Below are 16,727 nucleotides of genomic sequence, written 5' to 3'. Positions count from 1 at the left end.
CGAAAAGAGGTTTCTCTCTCCTGGTGTCCTGGCCAACAATTCCGCCAAATTAAATTGATCACTTCTTTCACGGCTGTTTGTGGTGCGTCGCTGTGTGCAAATTTTTGACAGCCATGTGTCACCCACAAATTATACAGTCACAACACTTTTCAGTGAAATCCTGCAAAGTGTTTTCAGGCATTTGGACATGTGATAAGGCTTTACGTCAAATGCAAAGATTATTATTCTTATAAGGGCTTCAAGACCACTAAATGCATTACCGCAAGGCCAGTGATTGTACTTAGGACCTGCTCTGTAGGACTCAGTACAGTATCTACTGTTCATTTAGCCACTCAATTTAAGGGCCTGACAAAATTGGCCATACATAATATACTAATTGTTGCATTTGATATATGCCTTATCATATCATCGAGATGTCTCAAAATGCTTCGCAGAATATACTGTAAAGTGAATTTTACTGTTAATTTGGGCACTCATTCCACAGCTGTGTATTTTGTGGGTGAAATGCAGCAGCCAATTGGGCACAGCAAGGTCCCAAACACAGCTGCGGATTGAGTGACCAAATTATTATCATTATTTTTGAAGGGATTATTAACCCCGGAAAGCAATCCACCAATCAACTAACAAACGGGTTCCTATTTACGACTAGGTAAGCAGAAGCGTGTGGAGTAAGGTGACTTGCTAAGGTTTCGCCCTGTCTGGGAATCGAACATGGGTCCTCTCGCTTACCAGGCGAGTGGTCTAATCAATACACTACCCGACTGCCCATATGGTTAATAAAAAGGGAGCCTGGAGGGAGAGGGGAGGAGGTGGCACAAACACCAAATGGAGCTATATAAAACAGTGCCTAGAGACCACGTCCAGTCTGCTTGCCTCTGAACAAATATCCCCTCCAGGAATCCAACAGGGAGAGAGCGAGAGAAAGAGAAAGAGAGAAAAAATGAAAGCAGTCTCCAGTGGGGAGGATTGGGTGTCACAGTGCTTTACTGCTACTGTCAACAGCCCTTGAATACAAGCCAAACTGATGGGATTAAAAGCTTCCTGTCAGCTGCTGATTAAAAGTCCTCAGTGAAAATGGAACTGGGTCAGGCTCAAAATCACAGCCTCAAACTCGCAGCCTGGTTCCCAATGGACCAAACTTCCCCAAAACTCGGCACTAATTAGGTAAACTTACTCCAGGGCAGGTTGGGCCACCTGCCATGTTAAATCATTCCAGACCTCATAATTCCAGAATCGTGGAAAGTATTTCCTACCTTACTTACCCACATGAGATACTTGGAGCAAAAATGGAATGAGGGAAAATAGAAGTATTAAAAGGGCAAGGGAACGGGATTAGAGTGGATAACTCTAGGGGCCGGGGGTGGGGGGGGAGGTGGGGGTAGCTCACAGCAAACACTACAAGCAGCACAGACACGAAAGCCTGAATGCCCCCGTTCTGTGCTGTAAACCTGTGATTATATTCACTATTGCATCTTGGTACTACAGCAACATTTATGTAGTGCCCTTCACACAGGGCAGCGACTTAGAGCGATTACAAATGGCACAAACTTCAAATTAAATTAAACCTCCTACGTGACCCAGATCTAGGTGCACCACTGCTGATCAGGACACACTATTCATACTACGCACACCTCACCTACACAAACACCCACCAACACCACCCACCCCCACACACTACACAAACATCTCCCCCTCACCCACACTACTGCTACACAACCCCCTACCCCACCCATAGACCCGCCCTACCCACCCACCCAAATACCCTCGACACCACCCACCTATGCAACACACACACACACATACAATACCTACACAAACACCCCCCACCCACACAACACACACAGACTACACCCACCTTGCCACACCATCCACCCAATCTACACGCTACATCCCCACCACACCCCACACCCTTACCACCCACACACACGTGACACCAAGTCCACAATGTCTGAATGTATCTCCCCTGCCTGAAACCCCGGAGGCAATTCCCATTTAACTTCAAGGTGTTGAGTGATGTAAGGGAGCTGCAGGCACCTCAGGGAGTGGGGGCTTCCTGAAATGCATTGAGGAACGAACACAAATGGTTCTTTTGTTTGTTGTTTATTCCCCTTCCTCTCGCCTCTCTTCTCAACCTTTCATCCTGGCCCCTGCTAGTCTGTCATTGTGAACATTTGGCTTCTGAAGTTTCCCTCCTTCCATCAACCACAACTCGCACTTATAATAATCATCCTTATATTTGTTATATCAGCACCTTATCACATCGCTGAGATGTCTCAAAGCGCTTCACAGAATATATTGTGAATTGGATTGACTGTGTATTTTGTGGGTGAAACGCAGCAACCAATTGCGCACAGCAGTGTCCCACAAACAATCGGGGATTGAGTGACCAAAGTTTTTTTGAGCATTTATTGGCCCCGGAAAGTGATCCACCAATCAATCGACTAACAATCGGGTTCCTACTTACTGCTAGGTACGTGTGGAGTCAGGAAACCTGCTCTGCCTGGAAGTCGAACTTGGATCCTCTCGCTTGCGAGGCGAACGCACTAACCACTACACTACGATACTCCACACAATATTTCCCGGGCAGAATCTTTGCCAGGAACATGAAAGCAGAGGCTGGAGGAAGCAGCCAACCACAGCATTCCTCCCAATATGAAGGCCGCTGTATAAAAAGGTAGACTTGTAGCATCGATTATCTGCTGAAATCCGACTGCTAGAGCCTTGGGGAAGCCCCAGGAGACCTGAAGAGCAACAGAAAGCGGGTCAGACACACAGCGACCAGAACGTGATTCACGGGGAGACGATACCGAGAGTGACGCAGCTGAGGACAACACAAACCGCAGCACTGCAGTAAGCGCAGCCTGACCTACAGGGTATCGCACGCAGTTAAGCACACGCATATACACACACACGCAGCCCACGCTGAATCAAAACAAACAGAAACCAGCACCATCACCCCACTCCCAACACAGGCACCATGCGGTCAAAGGGCATCATTAGACCGAAATACTTTCCATCCTGCAGCGACAGGATCATTTCAACAAACAGCCCACGGTTTCTCGAATTTCATAATTTCCAGCTTGTTTTTGTCCACTCCGCTCTTCCCGAAAAGGCACTGACACCCTATTCCTTCCTTGGCCACAGTTACACACACTCTAGACATCCTCTGCTAATGTGCACAAGTCATTACTTGTGGGCAATACTGTTACCCCACTCCAGAGAGACTCACACACACACACACACACATACACAATCCCCAACTCTCTTTCCTCGGACCTTAAGTTCCCCCCTGTGAAGGGTGTCACACAACAACAGCAACGTCTCAAAGTGCTTAAAAGTGGCGGAGCTTGACGCTGAGCTGGGGGAGGGGGGCCGTGGGAGGTGACCATAGGTGACCATGTGGTCGAAGATGAAGGTCTTCAGTCACGATCTGAAAATGGGGAAGGAGGGGGCGAGGGGGAAGGATTGAGGGAGCGTTCCAGAGTTTCGGGGGGGGAAGTGGCTGAAAGCACAGGGACGAGGGACATGCAGAAGGCTGGAACCAGCCAAGCGGATCGGCAGATGATGGCGGGGTGGGGGCATAAGAGGTAGGGAGGTCCCAGGGAGTGAGGTGAGTGAAGCCTCTGTGTAGTCAAGGTTTTGAGCTGGATTTGTGCAATACAATATGCACTATAGGCTCCATGTGCAATACACACTTCAATTCTCGCATTTGATACAGTGCCTTATTATGTCATCGAGACGTCTCAAAGCGCTTCACGGAACATATTGTAAAGTGGATTGACTGCATTTTTTGCGCGAAACATGGCAATGAATTGCACACAGCAGTGTCCCACAAACAACAACAACAAAATGACTGTCGTGGATTAAATGACTTCAATTTGTGCGTATAACTGATACGGTGTTTCACTGCATGAGCGCCATAAACACTTATGGCTTAAGACGTCCTCCCAACACGAATTGTAATGTATTTCTAAAATATAAAATATTTATAAAATACTCCAGATACGATTTGTGCTTTTTGTCGCTTTTACTGTTTACTCTCTTTGCCCATCTTCGGAACACACCTGAAGACTTTCTGGAGTCCTGTAGCGTATTAGAGCATTCGCCTCGTTATCAAGAGAACCCGAGTTCGATGCGCGGGCGGGCTGAAACCTTAGGTAAGTTTCATTACGCCACAAGCCTCTGTTTACCTATCAGTAAGTAAGAACCTGATTGTTAGTCGAATGGCATATCGCTACTCTGGGGTAATGATCGCCCCCCCCCCTCCAAAAAAAAATTGGTCACTTTATCGGATTTTTCGGATTTCACTTCGACTGCTGTGCGCAATTGGCTGCCTCGTTTCGCCCACAAAATATACGGTCAATTCACTTTACCAGATATCCTGTGAAGCGCTTTGAGACGTCTCAATGACATGATAAGGTGCTATATCAAATGCCAGAATTATTATTACTATTACTTCCTCTTCAAACTTTGGGGTCACCTCCACTTTCTCCCCGGCTCGGTGTCAAATGATGTTCGGTGCTGCGGGACATTACTCAGCATGAAGGACGCTATATAAATGCAAGTTGTTATTGCATGACAAATGAATGATGTGGCAATACCCGTGACTCAAGGAGTTGAGAGGGAATGAGGTCGTGGGAGCCAAGGTCAGAAACATTACAAGCTCGAATGGAAACACGTTCACAGTTTCAGTGTTTGCTAATTGCTCCGGACGTGTACACAGGCAACAGAGGAAACAACAGCCACAAAAACAGGCAAATCCAATCACGCGGGAAAATTGTCCTCCATTTCCAGCAGAGTTGTGGAGTGTGTTGAATTTCACTGGGATGTAACCTTTGGAGAAACCGGTGAGCTTTTGTTTCGCCTGAAATTCCACCCTGTTTTAGCAAGAGAAAACATTTTGTCTTAAAGTTTGGGATATCTCAGAACTGAGGCAAATTCTTCAATTCGCTGTTAATTTGGAAGCCCTTTTAACGAAGATCTTCGCTTCAATAAAAAGGCTTCCAAATTCAGAATGCATTTAAGAATTGTTTCACGATTCTGCGCAAACTTTTAAGGCAAAATAGTGTCAACAGGTTAAGTGGAATTCCAAGCCTATAACATCCCTCTGATTCCTATCAGGCCAGCAGTCAAAGAAAGGTTTGTCCCTACTTTACCCACCTACATTACACCCATTGGCACCAACAACCATGCCCTGGCCTACTTCCAAAGGCCTCTGCCAGTGTGACAGTGTGCTGGATAGAAGCAAGCCACCTTGGCCCAGGATTGTTTATTAGGGGGTGAAGATAGTTTGTATACATCTCCCTCCCTCCTTCCGTCCCTCCCTCCGTGGTCTGACTTCCCTGTGAAATCCCCAGGGACGAACACAAATCAATGACACAGTGTGACGTTCTATCACATGTGGTCCGAAGCCCCTCAGGCTCTGTGCCTTATATCCCTCCCTCCTCCTTCACTGACATCAATAAAGCCATTAACTGATGAACACCATGACAACAGCCCCACTATAAACACTGTTAATTCCCCCTTTACCTGATCTGAGCCTTACTCAGGAACAAACTTAGTTGAAAACATGAAAGCAACTCCCCAAAGTCAGCCTCAGAGACGCATAGCTGCTGCTTGTTGATGTGTAACAAACAGGAGATGGTCAGTCAGCCTCACCCGAACGCACAGGAACAGCAGAAAATTAACTCTAGCAAACCACCCGGCAACTGACAACATGTCAAAGAAATGGTCAAAGGACTATCAGCTTCAGCAATATACACAAACCAAACGATTCCTCTACACTGTCCATCCAGCACTCCCAGGTCAGCTGCAGCATCAGGTATACAACATATATGCACCAACCTGGCACCTCATCATTGCCTGGACACTGATGCACAAAAGTCTCTTTGCTCGTGTGTATGCGCGTGTGTGTGCGTGCACTGTGTGGAGGAAGCAGGGAGGAGTTAGGATAGAGTGTATATTTGTTAGCTCCAGAGTATCCTTCTGCTGCCTTGGTGTGATCCCCATTGCAGTCTGGCCATTTTTTCAGACATAAAGCGGCCCATGTCTTGTCAACAACACTCTGCCTCAATTCCTCCACCTTGCCCCTCTCTGCCTATCTTCTGATCGCACCTGAAGATCTTCCCCTTCGGCTGAGCCCCTCTCTCTCTCTCTGGCTCGGTGTCAAGCTCTGCCACTGTTAAGGGCTCCAAGATGCTGTCCTGCATAAAGGGCGCTATATAAATGGAAGTTAATTTGATCTCCCATGTGGTCTGGGTGTGTGTCCCCCAGTACAGTCTGGGTGTGTTCCTAGTATTGTCAGAGGTTCCGTCCTTCAGATGAGACATTAAACCGAGGTCCTGACTGTTCAGGTGGACGTTAAAGATCTCAACGGTGCTTTCGAAAAAAGAAGGGAGCTTCTCTCTCCCAGTGTCCTGGCCAACAATCCCCCAAATGAAATTGGTCACTTGCTCCTTGGCTGTGTGTGGGCCATTGCTATACCAATTGTAAGGATTATTTATTATTCTCGTGACAGAGACAGGGAAAGATAAACAACAATGACCTCAGTTCCCCAGTACATTCCTGCTCTGGCTAAGTCGGAAGGCTGGATGTAAAGCTGATTTGTGATGTCACCCTGATAGGAGGTGTGGGCTTCAGATACAATAAGCAGCTCAGCGGCTCCTGGAAGATCTCCGCAGGTCACTGACCCCCCCACCTCCCCTCCCCCCAAAGCTGACTTAAGCCAACACAATGCTGAGGAGGTATCCAGGAACATCCCAAACAGTCACATGCCCAAAATGTACAGAGAGCAAATAACATGTGTTTAACCCTTCACATCCAGGCAGTGGAACAAGACACTGAAAATTGTTCAAAACTACACGGTTCCTTTGTGGGAAAATGAATATATACAGTATAAGCTCCACGTGCAATATACACTTCAATCTGTGCATTTGATATAGCGCCTCATCATGTCGGTGAGACATTCAAAGCGTTTCACAGAATACACTGTAAAGTGGATTTCTCACAGCAGTGCCCCACAAAGTCATAGATTCAGTGACAATTTTTTTAAAAAAGGGATTATTACCTCCGGAAAGTGATCCATCAATCGACTAACAACCGGGTTGCTACTTTGTGCTAGGTAAGTGTGGAATAAGGAAACTTGCCTCAGGTTTCGCCCTGCCCGGGAATCAAACCCAGGTCCTCTCGCTTGCACTACGGGACTCCAGTGAATGCAGCATCAACAATGCTGGAGGAAGCTGTTCTCTCGAGAGCGCTCGCTCACTCAGTAGACTGAAGGACGATCACAATCCTCACCTGGGCCAGGTGCAATAGGGTCAATAGATCTCCACCCCAAAAGAGTTTACTTCCGGCCTCTCTGAAGTCTTGGCACAAAAACACACGTGTCCTGGAAATGCCTCGATTTCTGTTGCACCCTCTTCTTCTCTCAGACACACTCCCATCGGTGCTATCAATCGTTCCTTGCTGCGAAACAGATGTCCCTGTGAGGTGCAGGAGCTCCGAGGTGGGAGGGGTGGGGGTTGATAGGCAAAACTGGTCTGCCCTCAGACAGAGACAGAGTGAGAGAAAGGGCATATATCTCTCCTAGCACAGTAGGAGCCTGTCAGCTGTGATTTACATTGCCTGGTGTTACAGGCCTAACCTAGAGGCTCTCCAGAGGAAACAAGTAGGCGGCTCCATTCTCTGGACAAGGTAAACACCCTTTGACAGCCAGCCACAGTAATCTTTGTCTTTAGGATTTAAACCCTGCGCTGCGGCTGCTCAGTCAATGGGTGGCTCAGCTCGGGGCAAGTACTTTACAATGTGTGTAGAATTCAGGCAAGGACTCCACACGGAGCCCATAAAGTACAGGTTAGGGGCATACATTGGGGCGTAGAGAGGTTCTTTGATGTGTTGTCTATTAATTTGAAACAAATGACACTGTTTGCACACAGTAACTCTGGATATAAAAAGAGTTCTGTGTTAACCCACAGGAACTCTGCTCTGGAAGTTAATCGCTTCGCTTCAATCCACAGGAGTGCACTTCTTGTGGTTGGCATGACATATTTCCTGCTGCTGGAAAGAGCCCCAAATTGCATGACTCCTTATTAAGGAATCCCATTAAAACACACACTAAATGTTAGACCCCGGCACCTCCTGTGTCGACTAACACTCAGGTTCCTACTTACTGCTAGATAAACAGGCGCGTGGAATAAGGAAACTTGCGTAAGGTTTGCCCTGCCCGGGAATCGAACCCAGGTTCTATCATTTAGGAGGCGAGAGCTCTAACCGACGCGCTAGAGGACTCCAACATTACATACATTAACCTGTTCAGGAACCACTTGGCACAGAACGTCTACATACACAACACAAGGAAAGAAGCTCAGACACATAGGCATGAGGTGGGAGGGAATGAACAGCCTGATACATGTGGCTGCCACTCTCTTTCTCTCTAATTAAACCAATAAAATCTGTGCCAGTCACCGCACAGCAAGCAAATCCGAACCTGAATCAGCTGCTCCTCAGCTGCCATAGTAACAAGATATTTGGGGTCCTATGGTTTCCTCTTGGATGCCACACTGACTGTCCGTCCCTCCTCCACCTCCTCAAGTGTTGGGTGGGGGGGTGGAAGAATTCCCAGGCTCACTCTTTCAACATAGAGATTCTCTAGGACAGAGTGGAAAAGAGAGGCGTGGAGAGGAATGGAGCGTTCCGGGAAGGATGCTGTGTAATCGCAAGTTGTTGTTCAGTGGAGAGGAGCAAAGTTGCTGTAAATAGGGAGCAAAGCCTGACTTTAAAGTCCATCCCTGGACGATGGGAGAGTTAATTGGGGACCTCTGGCTGCTCATCTCATTAGTTGTTCTGATGCTGAGAAAGTGTCCAATCTGACCCGCTTCCCCATCCCACCCCCCAAATTCCCCCCCCCCCCCCAGCCAACAGGGGTGAAGAGAAGAAAGAGAACCTTATTCAGCTAGGTATTTCGGGGGAGGCTCATTCATTCCTCACTCAGTCATATCTAGGGTCATAAGACTGAAAAAACCTGGCGGGTTCAGTGCAGACACAATAAAATGCTGATTAAGACACTGATCCAATCACATTAAACAGAGTTTGGTTCACGGTTAAAGACTTCTGTCCCTGTTTGAGTGTACATGCAAGCAAAAAAGTACTCTCCCCTCCCCACCTTCTTGTACCATCCCGCTCAGAAGATCCCTGGGGTTAATCCCACCTCCTGGGAACAAGCTGCTTTTCTTTCTCGTCAGAAGGGAACTTGAGAAATGGCAAAGCAGATAGCAATAGTCCTGACAGTCATAATAATCATGCATTTGATATATCGCTTCATTACCTTGTTGAGACGTCTCAAAGCGCTTCATGGGACATACTGTAAAGTGCAGTGACTGTGTATTTTGTGGGCAAGCCAGTTGTGCACAGCAATGTCCCACAAACAGCCGTGGAGCAAGTGAGCAAGAACCCCCATCCCCTCCCTCCCCTACGTCCCAGCCCAGGTTAGCTGATCTCAGGTGAGGTGGCAATGCATTGAGGCAATAAGTAGACCTAGGTACGCAGGGCGGGGAACATTGCTCCTCACAAATGCTGCCCAGTGCCCTCTGCTGGAGGAGATTATACACACTATACATGTGTATACACGTCGTGTATGTGTGCATGTACGTGTGTTAAGACTGGCTCAGTCGGCACAACTCTTACAGACAATCCGGTCCAGGCTGTGAGAACGGACACTCTGGAACGTAGGAACAGGAGTAGGCCATTCAGCCTTTTGAGCCTGTTCCGCCATTCTATTAGATCCTGGCTGCTCTGTACCTGAACTCCAATTGCCCGCCTTCGCTCCATATTCCTTGACACCCTGATCTAACAAAAATCTATCCACCTTAGTCGGGAACATTTGAATGGATCCAGCGTCCACGGCCTTTTGGGGGAGGGAGAGAGTTCCAGTTCCGGAGTCCAGGTTGAAGAGAGAGAACGATACACACCTTTAGCAGCCAGCTGTTCATCTGGAGCGTTCAGGGAACCTTCCGGCATGTCTTTTGGCGGAGGCCTGGATGAGCCGTCACTATGGAAACAATAACACAGGTTTCAGCTGCTTCTACAGGCCTCGTATCATATTACACATCCTGCCAGGGCTTCGGGCCTCCTTGTTAAAGGTCGGAGGCTAGCATCTCAGGTGTCAATGTCTCGGGTCAGAGGTCAGGGCTCCCTCTGCTCCCTCTGCTCCTAGTATTTCCTCCCCTTTTACCTTCTCCTCTCCTGGACATGTACAGGTTGCCTGGGTGACTGTGTTACGACCTCTCTGTCTTGGAGGAGCGAGCTCAGGCGCTGGGGGTCACAGACCAGGGCTCAGATTGATTTCTTTTAGGAAATAATATTTTGGGATAAAGTATATGAGTTGTTCAGGACATGACATGTGCAAGCAACTGCCAGGATGGTAGAAGGCGAACTGGATGGATCCGAGACTTTTTTCATCCAGCAATTCCTTTGTCCCTGCCCCATCACACCACGTTTACGTGTGAACCGAGACAGGTGATGTTTTCACTGGCCGAGAACCAGCCAATTCAACCCTGTCCCACCTCCATTCACTCCCCCCACCCCACCCAAATTTCTTGTTGACTTCAGTTTGCAAACTACCAGCGCTGCAGTACTGAGCGGCTGCCAGCAGGGGGCATGTTAGGGCTCAATCCTATTAAATAACCCAGAGCAGAGCCATCCCATCCCACCAAACCAGCAGGTATGTGTGTATGGGGGGCGCGGGAGTGGAGGGGGCACAGAACAGTAGCCAATTTTATTTAGGGGATTGTTGGCCAGGACACCGGGAGAGAAAAACTCCCTTCTCTTTTCGAATTGCGCCGTGGGGCCTTTAACATCCACCTGGACAGACAGACGGGACCTTGGTTTAAATATCTCATCCGAAGGATGGCACTTCCCTCAATGCAAACACCCTCCCCAGCCCCCCGCACTGCATTGGAGCATCAGGCTTAGACTTAAAACTTCTCTCTATCTGTGACCAGGGCTCCTTATGCCTCCTCATCCTCCTGAATCTCTCTGCCGCGTTCGACACAGTCGACCACCCCATCCTCTTCCACTGCCTCTCCTCCCTCATCCACCTTGGTGGGATCGCACTCGCATGGTTTAAGTCCTACTTAACCAACTGCCTCCACTTCATCTCAGCAAATGGTTTCTCCTCCCGCCCCCGCCCGGCCACCTGCAGAGTGCCCCAGGGCTTCACCCTTGGCCCTCTTCATTTTCTTATGTATGTGCAGTTCTAGCCAGGCTCCACTGGCTCCTCATCACCGAAAGGATCGCCTTTGAGATCCTCACACCCATGGTCAAATCTATTCCCTTCTTGGCATTACCTTCTTCCTCACTCAACAATCCACCACCCGGTGCCCCCGATCGACTGGCACCAGACTCCTGCTCGTGGCTCGCATCCTCCGCCCCACCATTGGAGATCGCGCTTACAGCCACCACGCCCCAAAACTCTGGAACACTCTCCCTCAATCCCTCTGCCTTGCCAGCTCACGAGGAGGAGGTGGCTTATGGCCACCTCCACCCCCCCCCCCCACACTGCGCCTGGCTCGGAGTCAGGCTCCGCCACTGTTAAGCGCTCTGAGACACTACCCTGTGCTTTATAAATGCAAGTAGATGCTGTTGTTGTTATGTGATTCCAATCCTGACTTGGGAGCTTGAATTGACAATCTTCTGACTCAAAAGGCAAGAGTGCAACCAACTGAGCCATTCAGGTTGACACATCCTCCATAAGTGTGGAAATCCTGAGTTGCATCAAACATTGTGAGAAATACCGAATGAATTTGGCACAATAGCATCTGTAGCTTTAAGCACTGCCATTTGTCATTCGCGAGAGCAGCGTTCCAGGGACATGTTTTGCAGTATACAAGCCCGTATTCCAGGAACGAAACTCTGGATAGCCTGTATTCCCACCCACAAAACCGTCAACAATCACAGACCGAGATTCCTATCTTTCTAATGACTGGCTGATATTTAGCTGGAGCTGTTTAGACAGGTTGCGATTTCCCACCCATGGCCAGCAATTGGGACTCGAAGGATTACAGGGCAGAAGGTTCTGGGTGTAGATGTACCAGAGTCTCCCAGCTGTGCCCAAACACTGGGAGCTGAAAGCGAAACTGCATCAGTTAACAGCTACTGAGATTTAAATTACACAGAGCTCAGGAAACAGCTCGTTCGATTGCTACTGTTTAACAATTCTAGCACACAAGCACACATAGACACACACACACTCACAGGCACACGCATGCAGACAGACACACGTCCACAAACGCAGGCAGACAGGCACGCAGACGGACATGCACGAACACAGACAGACACACAGACAGACATTACAGACATGCACGCAAGCAGACCGGCAGGCACAGAGAGAGACAGACAAGACAGGCACAGAGACAGATAGACATTAGACACATGAGCACACACACGTCCCCTCAGCGTGTCCTCACTCACACTCAACCCCTGTCCTCACTGACGCGCTGATATTTTCACTTGTGTCAGTTAGACAGCGAGTTGGACTCCCCAGGAACATGGCTTGTTCTGTTGTTTTCCCCTCATTTGAAGGCATTCTGTGGAAGCACGGCCCCATGGGCGTCACTCCTGTCTCTCACCCTAGCGACCATTTTCACAAGGGCTTGCTGGGAAGCTACAAACTACAAGTCTCGCCACCACCAAGTTCATTTGATTTTCCCACATCCCTCCTCTGATTCCCTGTGTTACCCTAGGATCACAGCGCAGGAGCTGTGTAGCACTGAATGATCCGTGTCTTTCAACAGAGTTACAGGGTTACTGCGCTCACACAGCCTGGCACACCCAAACCTCGTGCGTATTGTGTGTATTTGTGTGCACAAATAATAATAACCTTTGCATTTGATATATCGCGCTTTTCACAAATATTGTGGAGGCAGATTTAGGGGGATACAGATATGCGGGGGAGGGGTTCCAGCTGTTGAAAGCTAGCTGACAGGGACACGAGCAAACCAGCACCGAGACATAACAGCACAGCCTGGGGCTCAGAACTTCCCATTGATTACCCACGTCAAGCCCCCAACTCACTCACATGCCCATCCTGCCTACATCTCCACCCCAAGACAAACCAGGAATTCACCCACCAGAGCAGGGAATGTTCGCCACCAGACGTGGGATCGAGGAATGGAAAATCCCAGGCTGGAGACAGGAAATGAAGGAGACTGAGTGAGCGAGCGATCCAGGCATCTGTGAGGAACGAGTGCAGAGAGAGAGAGAGAGAAAGAGAGCCAGCAAGCGAGGGTGAAGAGGGTTAAATTAGGAAATTAATTAGAGCTAATCTCACATTGGGCATTCAGACTGCAGAAATGCCAGCACTGACAGCCATTAGCACTGTGGTGTCTGTGCTGGGTAGCTTCCCCACTGGAGACTCCCTACTCTAATCCCCTAGTTTCTCCTTGTTCCTCCCATTAACTCTTCATATCTTCATTCTCTGAATGTCTCTCTTTTTTTGTTGATCAGTATGCGTGCCATCACCATGCTTAAGAGTATACAAACCAAACTGAGCATCAAACTGTAGGTGACACATGGAAATTTCAAAGATATTTATTGGAATGGAAATGAGCACTTTCGCTACGGGGGACGAATTCTGCTTACTTAATTCCGGAAAGCATTAGGTGCAGATTGGCAAGGAACCGAGGCTTGGGGACCACAGCATAGCTTTAATGTCTGTTTAAATAATTAATTTGAAATTTAATTTCCTATAAAATGATGTAACATACACTTTGTGGTATACTGTCCACATCCTGATAACATTCTTCTAAATATTTCTCAATATGCACAATGTCTCCTACGCACCTCTGTGGTCTCTGTGGTCCCCAAGCCTTGACTCTTGCCAACCTGAGCCTAATACTCTCCGGAATTAGGTAAGCAGGATGCATCCCTCCAGGGAGAGAGTGCGCATTCCACTCCAACAATTTATCTCTGGGATTTCCATGTGTAGGTGGGCTGCGTGGAACTGTCAGTTTGGTTTGAATACTCTTAAGCACAGTGATGGATTTCCACATGTGTCAGACACCCGACTGACCAAAACCAAATGCCTCCAGTAATATTGCTGAGTTTCTATCTCCTGGTTCCTGATTAATCAGCCAATAATCAGTCACTATTCACCCTCTCAAACCCCGAGATTGGAGATTCCCATGTACATGGTTCTTTGAGATTATTTTGACTACAATATCTAGTGAGGAGAGGAGAGGCAGTTTCTACTTACACAGCCATTCAGCATCAGCACACAAAATATACAGTCAGTTCACTTTATAATGTACTCCATGAAGCACTTTGAGATGTCTCAATGACGTCATAAGGTGCTATATCAAATGCAAGGATTATTATTATATCTGCGAACTATTAACACCACACCAGCTTGTCCATTCCCTCTGCTCGGCGGGAACTAACTTGCTCTGTGCCCCCACCCTGCCCGCTTCACCTCCCGATGTGAAAGATGCCATATAAATGTAAATTGTTGTTTTTTCATCCTTCACACCACACGCAGTGCTCCTCCATAAAAAGACCGCAGCCAGTCTCTGATCTTGCTTAGGATTCAGTCAGACACACGTGAAAGTTCGTTAAAATGAAGATGCCATTCGTTCAATCCCACCAGATACTGATCAGTAAATTGCAGACCAGTAAATCAGTCACCTCATAGCTGTTTGCGGGACCTTGCTGTCTGCTGCATTTGCCGACAAACATTCAGACAATTGATGTAAAACGATTCAGGACATGTCAAAATGATATCACCGTACAACTATGAGAACTTCTTGGCTCCTTCTTCCTGACACAGACCACGTAAAACCCAGCCTACCTCCTGGGAGAAGCTACGCCCTCAAACAACACCGAATGTTTATCTAGCGCTCTTCACGCGGGACTGAAGCTCAGAGCGTTTAACAATTGCTGGAGTTCGATGCCATCCTCAAAGCAGAACAATCCTCATCTAATATCGCCCACAAAATATACAATCAATTCACTTTACAGTATATTCTGTGATGCACTTTGAGATGTCTCAAGGATGTGATAAGGCGCTATATCAAAATGCAAGGATTATTATTATTATATTATTATTATATTCATCACCTTGGTTCCAAGCCCTGGTTCGTCTCTCCACAGACATTCACTGACCTCCCTCCCCGCACACCCAGCAGCGCAAGATAAATGTCCATGTTTAAGGCACCAATCACACTGAAGTGTTTCAAAGCACTTTTAAGTAGTTACTGTCAGGTCTAGTGGTGTCAGCCTGGCGCAGTGGTAGCACTCTCACCTCTGAGTCAGAAGTTTGTGGGTTCAAGCCCCACCTTGTCCTGTGGAGCCCTTTGAGACGGCTCAACAATGTGATAAGGCGCTATATCGAATGCAAGGATTACTATTAAATGTTGGAGAAAACACAAGCCAAAGCCAAAAGGGGATAAAGTCCAAAACGAGACGATTACAAACATGGCGCTAGTTTACCAATATTTTGGCATCCTCTCTCTTTCTCATTCTCTCTCTGTAAAGACGCACATAATGAAATAAACAGAAGTATCTCAGTGCCAAAGCCACAATTACATTTAGCAGAGTCCCAGCTTTCCACGCGGTCAATGGAGTGACCTTCCGTGGCCTCCAGCCCACCACAGCTGGTGTGTATTAGCCAGATCGCAGCACTCCCCATCTCACAGCATCGTGATGTTGACTGTGAAGACCTGATTACGTACACTGAACAGAAAAGCATTCTCCATTTAGAATAACCCCACACAGCTCCGGGAGGGGGTAATGGGAGGGAGAGGAGGAGGAACACAGTTTCATCACAGGGGTCGGTTGCACTACCATGAAATAATATTGTTTCAATAGAGAAGGTTAATGGACTCAATTCATTTCACAAATTGGACACTTAATGCTCCCCAGATGTGTGAACCCACATGTGCTCACACACACAGTCACAATGTGGATTTAAACAATGAGACCTTGCAGAAGAGATCAAATGCTTTGTGTGTCAAGTCTGGCTCTACTGGCTGCAGTCTCGTCTCAGAGTCAGAAGTTGTGTGTTCAAGCCCCATGTTGGGACTTGAAATCACATAGTCTAAGCTGACACTCCAATGCAGCCCTCGGGGGTGTTCAATTGTCAGAGGTGCTGCCCTTTGGATGAGACATTAAACCGAGGTCCCATCTGCCCTCCCCCAGTGACTCACTTGCCCTTCCAGTCCTGCCGATGAGCCAGGCCTGATGGGCTGTCATCAGCAGTAGCTAATCTGCACCAGAAGGCACAGTGATTAATTTGCTTCAGTGAAGTGGTTGAGGGAAAAACCAACACTGATCTTTAACAACCACCTGGATCACCAGACTGAGTACCTGGGTTCATAAGTTCATAACGTCTCATTGAAAGGATGGCACCTGTACAGCACTACCCTGGAAGGTCAGACTCCCAAGTTTCCCGAGGTCTATAACCTACAATATTCTGCTCCATATAGGGTTTGTCCAATCCTTAGAAGCAGCGCAGAAGAGAACAACAAGGCTGATCCACATTGTTAGAAGAATGAGCTTCGACCAACGAAGAGACAAACTAGAGCTCTGCAGCTTTGAGAGAAGACAACTCAGAGGGGACCTCATAGAAGTGTATAACATTTTAAACGGATTGAAAAAGTAAACCCGATCAATACTTTAGGTGTACCATGAGACTAGAACAAGAGGATGAAGATATAGAGTTGTAAAGGGCAATTTCA

General features: G+C 47.8%; 1 protein-coding gene across 4 annotated transcripts in view; it reads right to left on the bottom strand.

Moving 5' to 3' along the window:
• The window catches only part of LOC103178452 (pleckstrin homology domain-containing family G member 3), a 74,793-nt gene that overhangs the window by 47,039 nt on the left and 11,027 nt on the right, over positions 1-16,727 (bottom strand). For 2 of the 4 annotated variants that reach the window (XM_007893201.2, XM_042337917.1), the window contains exons 1-2: positions 13,125-13,168; positions 9,966-10,045 (exon numbers count right to left, since the gene is read on the bottom strand). In XM_007893201.2, the coding sequence (XP_007891392.2) occupies positions 9,966-10,014 (49 nt within the window). In that variant the 5' untranslated portion in view covers positions 10,015-10,045; positions 13,125-13,168. Of the gene's footprint in view, positions 1-9,965; positions 10,046-13,124; positions 13,169-16,727 lie in introns of those variants that run through there. The other 2 variants (XM_007893202.2, XM_042337916.1) reach the window with 1 other exon arrangement.

This window comes from Callorhinchus milii, unplaced genomic scaffold (genome assembly GCF_018977255.1).
Source record: "Callorhinchus milii isolate IMCB2004 unplaced genomic scaffold, IMCB_Cmil_1.0 Scaffold9, whole genome shotgun sequence".
In the NCBI taxonomy this organism is placed as follows: domain Eukaryota; kingdom Metazoa; phylum Chordata; class Chondrichthyes; order Chimaeriformes; family Callorhinchidae; genus Callorhinchus; species Callorhinchus milii.
The sequence above is the reverse complement of the archived record's forward strand: the minus strand, read 5'-3'. Positions and strand labels throughout refer to the sequence as shown.